General features: G+C 33.9%; 1 protein-coding gene across 1 annotated transcript in view; it reads right to left on the minus strand.

Moving 5' to 3' along the window:
* The window catches only part of LOC121372719 (exportin-1-like), a 34,023-nt gene extending 22,203 nt beyond the window's left edge, over positions 1–11,820 (minus strand). Inside the window, exons 1-6 of the mRNA XM_041499198.1 lie at positions 11,724–11,820; positions 4,498–4,667; positions 3,159–3,336; positions 2,029–2,135; positions 1,629–1,744; positions 547–661 (exon numbers count right to left, since the gene is read on the minus strand). Coding sequence (XP_041355132.1) covers positions 547–661; positions 1,629–1,744; positions 2,029–2,135; positions 3,159–3,336; positions 4,498–4,623 — 642 coding nt within the window. The 5' untranslated portion in view covers positions 4,624–4,667; positions 11,724–11,820. The remainder of the gene's footprint in view (positions 1–546; positions 662–1,628; positions 1,745–2,028; positions 2,136–3,158; positions 3,337–4,497; positions 4,668–11,723) is intronic.
* Positions 11,821–12,869: the final 1,049 nt, after the last annotated feature.

A 12,869-nucleotide genomic window follows, 5' to 3' on the forward strand; every position in this document is an offset into this window, starting at 1 on the left:
TTCTTCATGAACAAACATTAATATTGTGACTTTCAAAAGGATTACAACACCCATGGCTACTTAGATATGAAAGAAAGAAATGTTTTATTTAACAACGCACTCAACTCATTTCATTTACGTATATACAGCATCAAACATATGGTGAAGGACCACACAGATAATGAGACAGGAAACCCACTGTCGCCACTTCATGGGCTACTCTTTTCGATTAGCAGCAAGGGATCTTTTATATGCACCATCCAACAGACAGGGTAGTACATACCACGGCCGTTGATATACCAGTCGTGACTTAGATATGAATAATAGTTATAAAATATTTAGATATTCATGTGTTTAGATCAACTGATAACTTTAAAAATATGTGATTATATCATTATGATAAATTTATTATTCAAAATAAAACTTATTTTTAGTAGTTAAAAAGTAAAATACACTTTTCAATAATTTTTGTTACCGACTTTAACATTACAGCTTCTGTACAAAATATACCATATAACTACGAGCTGACTAAACGAAAGAGAAATAAGCGAGAGTACATATTCATACCATGACAAACTGACACAACTGGAATATCTGAGAAAATTCACTACACATGGTGTCTTTGAGATGTTTGGCTTTTGCTTGAGTCATCTGACCACTTGAAAAATCAAACACTTCCTCACTGAAAAAGAGAAACAAACAAATAATATCACACCATGGTTGTACCCATTAAAATAGTACCATATAAAAGAACACCTTAAACAAATGATATAAATATTATAGGCAGGGTTAAAAAAATTAACAGTCACCTGATCACCTAACACGACTGTTACTAATTACGGGTGACTATAAATTTTACAAACTAGTCTGCTGGGTGATTATCAAATTTAGTAAAGTGTGTATCTTTCAAAGTTGAAAAAAAAATAGGTCAGTGTACCAGTTATATCCAACCAATGTGATGTTTTAGTAATGGCATGTATACAGTTAAATTACATGCATTAATTATAAAAACATGTGATTTGAGGGCTTGTTCAATTTAACAAGGGCTGTTATTCTAAAACTAGCTCTAATGTCCACCATGACTTTAAAGTGTTAAGATATCAGATGAGATTTTGTTATTGATCATCAGTTTAATCAAACCGACCAGTAATCAATTAAAATGAGCACTGTGCTCTAGGAAACTAATCTGCCAGTTTTTTTTTAAATAATACAAATCTTAAATAAGTTTTCTTTGAAATAATAATTTAAATGTTTATTATATTTCCGCAAACAGGTACCAAAGACCATGCAACTGGAAGGAAAGTAAACTGCATTGTCTTAATCCTAAAACTTGTACTCAGTTACCTGGCCCAATGATTGACCAAACTCAATCAGAATATCACCAATATATTTGACAAGATTGGTTAGTTAAAAAAATAAAATAAACATAGCCTTAAGTTTATGATACAACTTTTCTTTGGTACTGCAATAGGCTAATTTTCCAGACTTGATAGCTAATTGGGTTTTATTCCCATACTGTGAAATAGATCGTAAACATTTCACACACTGTAAAGAATACCAGACTATGCATAAACCGTAACAAGTATATCTTTGAAATGACTTAATTTGCCAAAATATAAAAGTAAGACAGAAAAATGAAAGTTACCTACCTCAGCAGTTTGAGGATAGTCATGTTGTTTTGACACAAAGATTCATTTGTTTTGCTTGCACCAACAATATCACCAATAAATGAAGGCCAATTCCTAGGCCATTCATATTTCAAAATCTAAAGAAAAAGAAAAACATTGTAAAAGAAGACAGTTCACTGTATTTGTAATGCTACTAATGTAATGCATTAAATAATTTATTGAGTATTTTACAAACAATGAGTGCATTTCTAGTTCCAAAGTGAAAATAATGACACAGGATAAAAAATATTTTAATATCAGCATGACATGTGTTCTCATTTTATCAGGTTCTTTTTAAAAGCTTAGCAGGCCTAACGAAATGGTAATCACCGACAAACAAAAAAACATAATACAATCAGTTTATTACATATTAAAAACTTACCTGCACTAAAATCATGTTCAATTTGCCCAGATACACCTTTTCCTTTTCTAACGTCAGTGAATCTGACGAGGTTTTAATGATGAGACCAACAATGTATTTCTTGATACCTAAAAAACAATTAAGTGTGTCTGTTAAAATGATGTTGCTTTCATAGCAGCCATTTAACTGGCAAGATTGGAATATTCTGTTGGCAAATACACAATAAAAACATAAATTTTATTAATTCAATTTAGCCGATCGTTAGGTTAAATGTGCTAACAAAATATTGCCAAATAGCAAACATACTCACATACACACGCAATCATGATGTTTGTAAGTTACATGGGCCCATAATAGTAGTAGACCATTTCAATGACTAAAATAATTGTACTCAAATAAATTACTAAAACCATACTGCAAAACATTTGATTAAAACCACTTGTTTCATCCAGTGCACGACTGCAGGGCTTCTAGATTATGGTAGCCCCACTCCTATGGCTAGTGATATTCAATGTTGGGCTAGTAAATAACTACTATTGCCATGCCTGACGGCTAGTGAAATAAATGCTGCTTTTAAGTATATTTTGTAAATAAGAATATCCTGCCCCCACCTCTATTCCTCAATCTTAGTGTTTTTAAGCTCTAGCTCCCTCTTTAGGTGACAATATTACTATTAGTAAACTTGTTTTAACTTAAAGTAAAGTAGGGCTAGTGAATTTTTAATTGTGGCTAGTAAATATTAAAAATCACTGATCCCATGGCTAGTGGATTTTATAAATATTCTAGAAGCCCTGGACTGGTATATCAAAGGTTGTGTTATGTGTTATTCTATTTGTGGGATGGTGCATATAAAAGAACTCCTGTTTCCAATGGAAAACTGCAGTGAGTTCCTCTCTAACACTATGTGTCAAAATTACCAAATGTTTGACATCCAATAGCTAATAAATCAATGTGCTCTAATGGTGTCTATAAACCAAATGTTTTTCAATAAAACCAAATGTTTAAACTTATCATTCTGTTTATAAGAGGCCAAGAACATAAATGTTTTTTTTTCTGTTTCTCATTCACGATTAAATGTACTTGATTAACGATCAAAATAAATCAGACTGTCACTATTGATCGTAATAAAGTAATATTTTAAAAGCACCCACCTTCACACTGTGGTCTGGGTAGCACCTTCCATCTCGTCTTGATGACATTTTCCAGAATCTGCAACGCGTAATACTTTGTTTGTTGATTGCTGGAGAACTCCAGAATGGTGTCTACCCTTGTCCATGCATCAGGATGCTCTTTCAACGAGGTAAGTACATCTTGTGCCATACGTTGTTGCTAAACAGTACAGTTATACATTAATATTAAATATCAGATAACCACAACAAAAAGATTGTAAGAAATTATCAAATTAATATAGAAATATACACGGTAAAGTAAAAATAATAATTCAACTGACATCACACACACAACTTTCTTTTGACCATTTAACATCAGTTTTAAACTTTTTAAAAATTAATATTTTGTGCAGTGTTTTTAAGTAACTGTGATAGTGTACATATTAACTGTTAAAACAGGGCACAATAATGTTTACCTTTTAGCATAATTACCTAACTAATTTTTAGAGCTTTTAAGAAAAGTGAAAAAACTAATTTTTATACTTAAACAGAAATGAATTCATTAAAGATTATTTGAATAAGAACAACATTTTTTCAAATTATCTTTAAAGAATTAAAGTTTTTTGGTATAAATATATTTTTTCCCATTTTTCTCAAATGCTCTAAAAGGGGTCAACAACATTTTACATTCATGAACTGTGTGAAACTATGGTGAATTGATGTGTCCTAGAATTAAAACATGCAAACTTATGGATCGTCGTAACTTTATTGAGGTATTACAGAATTCCAAGAATGTAACCGAACAATCAATTACCTATGTAAAAATCATGTAAACACTTAGGGGTTACCTACAATTTCGAAATGTTGTCTCCTTTATTAAAACGTGATGTATTCTGTAACTGTTATCAATTTATATGCAGACTTTTTCACACAATGATGACCGCTGACACCCATTAGCCAGTGTGTGATTATGGTTTAAAAATTTAAGTGACATAAGGTCTCCCTGTTTGCAAATCTTTAGAGTCTGCCACCAACCCAACGAGCCCTGTCGTGGGTCTCCAGTAGAACAGAAGATACACTAAATGTTTTGCATGAAATCATGGAAAAGATCACTATGCAAGACTGGTTTCCCAGGATTTTGAGATATATTTTCACTGTCATTTCGAAGAACCAATGCAATTTGTACAAAAAATTATTACGAGTCCACATGTGGGCTCATATGCTAGCCAAGCTAGAGAGTCCTATATAATTTTTGCCAATGAGTTTTTCTTTCTGGGGTGTTGTAAAACATTCATTCATTTACACCCAATGAAAGCAGAAAAATGTCAACAAAACAAGTCATCTGTAGATTCTTATTATATTAGGCAGTAAAAAGGCATACCTGAGGTCCATCTCCCTGATACATGCATGTGACGACATTGTCCAAAAGCTGAATATCCAACTTCTGGTTGAAGTCCAACAGTTTGGAGGCATGCTCAGTCAGAGTGCTCATTGTCACAATAAGCATATGAAGGACATTAATGGTGGCCAATCCTTAGGTGAATAAGTAACCTGAAAATAAACAAACCAGAGTTTATATATGTACAGAACTTCACTTTTTTTCACACAGCTTCCCATTTTATTGCACAAGATTAAATAGTGCCAAAAATATATAGAAACCACAAAACTGTATTTGACTAAAAAATCTAATTGTCTGCATTAGAGATCATGAAATGTTTGAATAACTCCATTCCTGAAAGGAAAAAGAAGTCAGACTGCACTAATGAACCAAACAACATAAAATTAGAAGAAAATATTATGATTAATTAATTTATATATATATATATTTAAATAATATTATGATATAATATATATTTTTAAAAATAACTATTCCAAAACATTTTAAACACAAAATTTAAACATTAATTAGTACATTTATAGTATCACACATCGTCTTTTTTGTGAAAAGTAGACCTAAGACAAATTTATATACTCTTCAAAAAAAGAAACGCAAAAGGGTACAAATGGGTTATAACTCCGATTTTATGTTTCCTACCGGTTCATGCTTTGTGAATATAAGGTCATTGCATGTCCCAAACACATTCCCACGGTTACATTCGATAAAACGCAGCTACTGTACAATAAAGTTCCAAAATGTGAATATTCGCAAAAACGCAGCCACGTGCAAACCATGTCACCACTGCACGTGCGTTGTCTGCACGTGCAACATGAACACCGACAGTATAAAAGTGCAGGGTGTTCGCTTGCCTGGCCTCTGTATCTGGCCGACAGTTGACAATCCAGGACATGCCACGTCTCAGTGAACCGCAGAGAAACAATGCCATCGGCCGACTAGACGCAGGCGAATCCAGAACGGCCGTTGCCAGGGCATTCCATGTGTCCCCAAGCACCATCTCCAGACTGTGGGACCGTTACCAGCAACATGGATCAACACGTGACCTCCCTAGATCCGGTCGACCACGGGTCACTACCCCCGGGCAGGACCGCTACATCCGGGTACGCCACCTTCGGGAACGATTGACTACTGCCACCTCCACAGCCGCAGCAATACCAGGTTTGCGCAGGATATCCGACCAGACCGTACGGAACCGCCTACATGAGGTAGGAATTCGTGCCAGACGTCCAGTTCGAGGTGTCATCTTAACACCACAACACCGTCGACTCCGACTGCAGTGGTGCCAGATTCATAATGGCCTCAACTGCGATGGAGACAGGTGTGGTTCAGTGACGAGTCCCGATTTCTGCTCCGACGTCATGATGGAAGATGTCGCGTGTATAGGCGTCGTGGTGAACGTTATGCGGCAAACTGCGTGCAGGAAGTGGACAGATTCGGCGGGGGTAGTGTCATGGTGTGGGCAGCCATCTCACACACTGGCAGAACTGACCTGGTCCACGTGCAGGGCAACCTGATTGCACAGGTTTACAATGACCAGATCCTCCGGCCACACATCGTTCCAGTTATGGCCAACGCCAACGCAGTGTTCCAACATGACAACGCCAGGCCTCACACAGCACGTCTCACAACGGCTTTCCTACAGAACAAAAACATTAATGTCCTTCCTTGGCCATCGATATCACCGGATTTGTTGTTTTCATTTTTTACACTCCGCTGCCATGTGGTTATCACTGGGATGCAAATGCTATTTGTGTATCGGTCTGGATAATGCGTCACAGCCGATACAAGATGACCATTTTTGGGACAATTAACAACGGATTAGATGCCGCCGTTATATTCTTTTGATAGCGGTCACACGGGACAGCCCTGTATTTGAGCAATTGGCATCACCGAGCTGCGCATAAATAGTAGGGCCTAAATGCATAACCCACTACCGAATACCTGAACCATCTATTACCGTGACTGTCATACCCTCATTTAAATTTAATTATTTTGATAGTGGGTTTAGATATCAACCATGAGGGCTCAATTAGGGGCAAACGCGAATGACGATGGATCACACTTGACAAAAAACCAAACGTACAACACGACAAAAAACTGAAAGTTACAACATGGTTTAAGTGTTTGTTTTATTTTACTGTTATACTCGTAAATGTGTAATGTTACAAAAAAATTGTATAAAAATCCAGTTATAATTGATCAGGAATTTGGGCTAGTGCTTTATCTTGGTGGGCTAGTGGTTTTCACAAACCCACTAGCCCTGTGGCTAGTGACTTTTAAAAATATTTGTCATACTCTGACTTCACTTTTTTTCACACAGCTTCCCATTTTATTGCACAAGATTAAATAGTGCCAAAAATATATAGAAACCACAAAACTGTATTTGACTAAAAAATCTAATTGTCTGCATTAGAGATCATGAAATGTTTGAATAACTCTATTCCTGAAAGGAAAAAGAAGTCAGACTGCACTAATGAACAACATAAAATTCCTGAAAATATTTGGTAATTATCGGATCACCATTTAAATAATATTATGATATAATATATATTTTTAAAAATAAAAACTATTCCAAAATATTTTAAACACAAAATTTAAAGATTAATTAGTACATTTATAGTATCACACATCATCGTTATTTGTGAAAAGTAGACCTAAGACAAATTTATATAAAGCTTATATATTAAAATTCAGTTTTTACTATATGAGGTACAGTGGTGTGATACTTATTTAAAATCATCATAACCATGCAATATACATTTTATTTCCACTAAAAAGCTCATTACTAACATTGTGTTAAATATACCGGAATTATCCTAGACAGAAATACACAACAATACATGTACCACAATGACAATAGATAAATGGTATTCCGAACTGCGCAAGAGCGACATTCTAGAAACAGAGCCAGTCAGAGGTCAATACTTCCTAGGAATGGCTTGTTTATGTTGAAAGTATGTTGCCGGTAGTTTTGAATAGATTGTTCTGTTAAATACTTGCAGAAAGACTATAGACATGAAAGAATTGTTAACTGGTTTTTTTACTAGAATATTTTAAAATTTGGGGCTTGATTAATTTCCCACGTGATGTTTATCATTTGGCCCACCAAGTGTCCTTAATATTGCTTTTGTGAAATATACTGTAAAACATGAAATTAATATGCGAGAGAAAGTAATGCAAAAAATGCATAAAGGCATCTGATGCATTAATTTTACAAAGCATTTATGATCGTAAAATACTGGTAATGTAAGCAAAGTAAATAAAACAAAGAACATGAAAACGGTGAACAAATGGGAGTTTTATTTCATATGACTACTGCAGGCCGGCGTCACGCCAGTTGACATACTTTACACTGTATACAGTGCATTCCCCAATTCATATTTTCCGTCTTTTTACTCAACACTCACCGAAAATGATTTATTAACAGGAAACAAAAGACAACTTAGCTTCATGTGTCTTTAAAACTAGATTTTTCACTGTAAAATGGCTTGAAATTTTGAGTTCAAAAAGTGGTTTTCAGTAAGTATTTTCGCTTGACAACAATGGCGGCAAGTCACAGTCATTTACAGGGACCGATAGCCGATTGTGACAACTAATTTGATAATAAAAACTAAAAATCACCATATATTGGGATATGAATCGGAGCTCTTTTTTTTTCTTTTTTTTATCTGGTCAGAAAGCCACTGTTATTGGGAATAATGGACACAAATACTAGGCAGCTGGCCACAAATGCCCTAAGTAAATGCGACTATATATATTTTTTGCCTAATTTTAATCAATAATAACTGATCTAAAATAACATAAAAATTAGAAAAATACACAAAAATAATACCTATCGATTCAAATATTAACTTTATTTTATGTATTTATAAAACATTTAAGTAAATGTGAGTAAAAATTATAAACTTGTACCCACTCAACATGGCTTTTGTCAAAAATGAATCCAGTAGTCTAAAGGTTAAAGTGTCAAGCACAACAGAAAAACACTTTCAACTGACCAGAAATCACATATATACCAATTAGAAAGTCTTCCTGTGGCAACCAAGTAAGCATATCTCAGAAAGTAACACAAAAGTATTTCATTCATTGTCTTATAACATGTCAAACAGACCTGATTTTATCCAACCTCCCTTGATACAGGCTGTCTTTCTTAATGGAATCAAAACTATTCACAATCCAGCGGGAATGAATTGTTTAAGGACACTAGGCCTAATCAGCTCAAGTCAACACACATGTCTGGGTTTTTTTCATATTACTTGCCACTTGATCGCCATATCAGTTTGTGAACTGTTGTTTTTAACTTTATAAAATACATCGGCTAAAGATCTCCTGTGCACCCGGCTGGAATGAAATACACCTCAAAACCATGCTTGTATAACAATTGTAAAACAGTCACACTGAAAAATTCTGGCTCATAGCTGTAATACAGTTAGCTCACGTTGTACACGCTTTTCTGGCCCTGTTGAGATGGCACATTATTTCATACCCACATTAATTTCATGTTTTACAGTATATAGATCTATCATTTGAAGTGAAGACAGTGTATATTATAATATTGTTAAACAGTCATATATTGTTCTATAGGCTAGCTGATTAGCAAATTTCAGTTTGTTCTCGTCTGGTGGGCTAGTGAAATATTTTCCATTCCTTCACCCTGCTACTGGATTAATTTTTGACAAAAACCATGTTGAGTGGGTACCAGTTTATAATTTTTTACTCGCATATATTCACTTAAATGTTTCATAAATACATAAAATAAAGTGCATATTTGAATAGTTAAGTATTATTTTTGTGGGGTTTTTCAATTTCTAGATCAGTTCATGTTGATTAAAATTAGGCAAAAACTTGTAAAAGTCATGTTTACTTACAGGCATTTGTGGCCAGCTGTCCAGTATTTGTTCATTATTCCCAACAACAATGGGGTTTTTACCATATATTTTTTTTAATGAACTATGATTCATGTCTCAACATTTGGTGATTTTCGATCTGTGAGAATGACTGCTTAAAACCACTTTTTCAACGTAAAATTATTTTTAAAAAAAACAACATCTAAAAATACAGGAAACTCAGTTGTCTTCTATTTCCAGTTATTGGATTGTTTCCGGTAAGTGTTGTATGCAAACCAGCAGGAAATATGACTTGCACTGTATAGTGTACAGTATTTCGACTGGCGTGACGTCAGGCAAGATATCTTGCCTGCAGTAGTCAGAAGGTTAATCAGCAACACGACTCAGTATTGTCTCAAAGGAGCAGGTCAACTCGCTTCCTACCAACCCACCCCAGCCATTTGTCAACTCACCCCCCACTGTTTAGTCAACTCATATCATTACCGTTTTATTAATTAATATACCAATATTTTAAGCAATAATGTGCATTAAATATTGTTGAACCAGTCTGGAGTCCAAAAGCCATGTCACAATTATTTACGGACAGTAAAGTTTGGGGCGAGTTGTCCAAACACTGGGGTGAGTTGGTAGGGGGCGAGATGATCAGCATTCTGTCTCAATTATTCTAAATTGTCTGTTAATTAATTAATATTATACAAAATGTTTATTGTCTCTCGTTAGTCTGGTTAATTAAAATTTGTTCGATGCATAGTTAAATAAAACATTTCATTCTTTATTTGATAACTGTATTGGTAATTATCAAATCACATAGAAACGAGTCTCAAGATTCTGAAAGTTTTTATGATGGAAAGTTTTTGCTGTAAGCTATACCACTAAAGTTAACAAAGTTAACATAGTTAACAATATTTACGGCTAATGCATGTTACATATTTTGACGCATGTGCAGTAAACTTTGCTACATAGTGGCCAGTTTAGTGCTCATTTGAAGCGTAGAAATACTAATAAAAAGGTAGCTATTTTGATAACAACTGTCGGTTAATAAATATTGATATGCTTTAGAACCGAATGCTAATGCTCACCGAAACTGGTTCATCCATGATAACTTATTGTTTGTGTACTGGTCCTTGCCGGTGCTGGTTTTTCACGTTAAGTTTGTACCACGTAGAATTTATTAAAATCGAGGGAAAAAAAAAGGAATTTTGAAATGATAAATTCTTCACTGTGAACACATCAAATATCCATTTGTCTGAAAGAGTTTGACCCGTACCCATCTATATCAAAGGCTCTAAAGACCACGGTCGACGACAGTAATTTTTCTGACCCTTGTTTTGTCTATGTACGCAATAATGAAAACATATCCAACAGTAAATTTTTGATATGACAAAAGGTACTTTTTATTTCTTTCATCTTTTAAAACTTAAAATTAATATTTTGTCCAGAATTATGAAAAAAAAGAGACATGTAAACAGCGTTGTCTGCTTGTTATATAGAAATTTTACATGGGTCACTGTTAGTAGACCAGTTTTCATTTCAATGTGGCAAAGCATTGTAATAATATAGCTAATTTTAAATTTGAATGTAGTCAGTATTCCAATGATGTCACTTAGCATCTCCTTACAATATAACCATAAACTGGGTAAATGACGTTTTCGTTTTAAGAATACTGAAAAAATTGCAATTGTAATTTTTTTGTTTGAACATTACTAATGCACCTCGAAGAAAATCTTGAGTTTAAAAAATTGTACCTTTTTAGGCTTTTACGAAATATGGATTTCAAGTGAAATTACTGTAAGATATGCTATATTTATTGTGTATGAAGCCAAAAGAAGGGTGCAAAAAGTGACTGGCATGGACCTTAACCCTAAAACTATCCTAACCATTGAAGGGGTGTGTGTGTGTGTGGGGGGGGGGGGGGTTACAGGTCAAACTCATGCCCATTTTTTTTTATTTCCCAAAACCCTTTTCTTTTTCTTTTCAAGTCCAGTCAAAACAGTTTACCAAAATTAATGGCATAGCCTATTTATATTTTTTTAAAAACCTCACTACAACAACAAAACAAGTTTTTCTTTATTAAAATAATTTAAAGTAAACTTTTTGTTAAATTCTGGGAGCACTTTTTTTTTTTTTAACATCATCTAGCCAAAATAGAAAGAACCGCGTTATAGTGTTGTCACATGACATGTCCCAATTCAATTGGTAATTGGGTTGCCTACGACTTGAATCTAACTTCCGTTGTTTATATATATATAAAATGGCGGCACCCATGATCGCATGAGTCAAATATTTTCAACGAATTGTGTGTTTATTTAATCAACAATTTTCATTAAAACCATATAGGCTCACATCTACAACACAAAACAATACCTGGACGTCGTACGGTGTATGATCCAGCTTGCAATGTTAGGAAAACTCCCAAAGTTATAAACCGGTTGGAACTGGTAAACGTTCGCCATATCCGCTTTTCTTCGTTTTTTTTCGTAAACATGAAAATAAATTAAATTCACGATCCTTTGTTATTTTCATTACATTCATCATTTGTATGTTATTTATTCTGAAAATTATGATGGAACCGTATCATATATATAATAAAATGGTTCTATTTATACTTTTTGCTAGAAAATTATTTTTCGTAGTTCTTCGTAAGTAGGGTACTTTTGTAAACGTCAATTTTATTGGTCCAATTTTCTCATTCATCTACAAAGAAAAATCATTTTTATAATGTTTGTGTAATAGTAAAGTATAATTTAATTTTAAAAGAGTGATACTATACACTTTTAAAATATATATTTTCGCACATCAATGTATTGATAGAAGAGTTTTGTTTCTATGTTGTTTTTAATTTTTGGAAAATTTTTGCAAATTAACCAATCACATTTCTTCTCTCTCATTGCAGGGATGTAATAGTTGCAGACTACTAACTCGGTTACAGGCATTGCATGCGTGTTTGTATTTCAAAATGTATGACCTATTTTAAAAAATAATAAAAAATATCCACATGTATTTCAAACTATGAGCAGGAAATGGCAAAATTGTATTAATATGTATTGTGAATGATAGTAATATATAAATAAAACATCAAAGAAATGGTCCAATATTACTTTGGTCTTTAAAAACAAAACGTTGGAAAATCGATGAGTGAATGAGTGACATTGTAGGTCATGGAACTAAAATGCGTGTTATATTATGTCTTTATTTTAGTATCTCTTACACATGTACACACAGACACACACACATACCAGCCCAATGCCTCAATTATTTTTTACTACCAGATTATTTGAAGTTGATTGAACAACTACGTCGTGCTAGTGACAGGTGGATAGCAGTGGCGTAGAAAGGTGCCAAAAAGTGTTGGGGGTCACACTTTTACATTATTATAAAGCAAATATAAAGCAAAATATCTGAAAAGTGGGGAGCCCCCCCCCCCCCCCCTTCCTACGCCAGTGGACAGGATATACCGAACACTTAAAATCACAACCATTATGACTGAATACATTTTTTCTTTCTGGACTG

The sequence above is a fragment of the Gigantopelta aegis genome, chromosome 4 (assembly GCF_016097555.1).
Source record: "Gigantopelta aegis isolate Gae_Host chromosome 4, Gae_host_genome, whole genome shotgun sequence".
Classification (NCBI taxonomy): domain Eukaryota; kingdom Metazoa; phylum Mollusca; class Gastropoda; order Neomphalida; family Peltospiridae; genus Gigantopelta; species Gigantopelta aegis.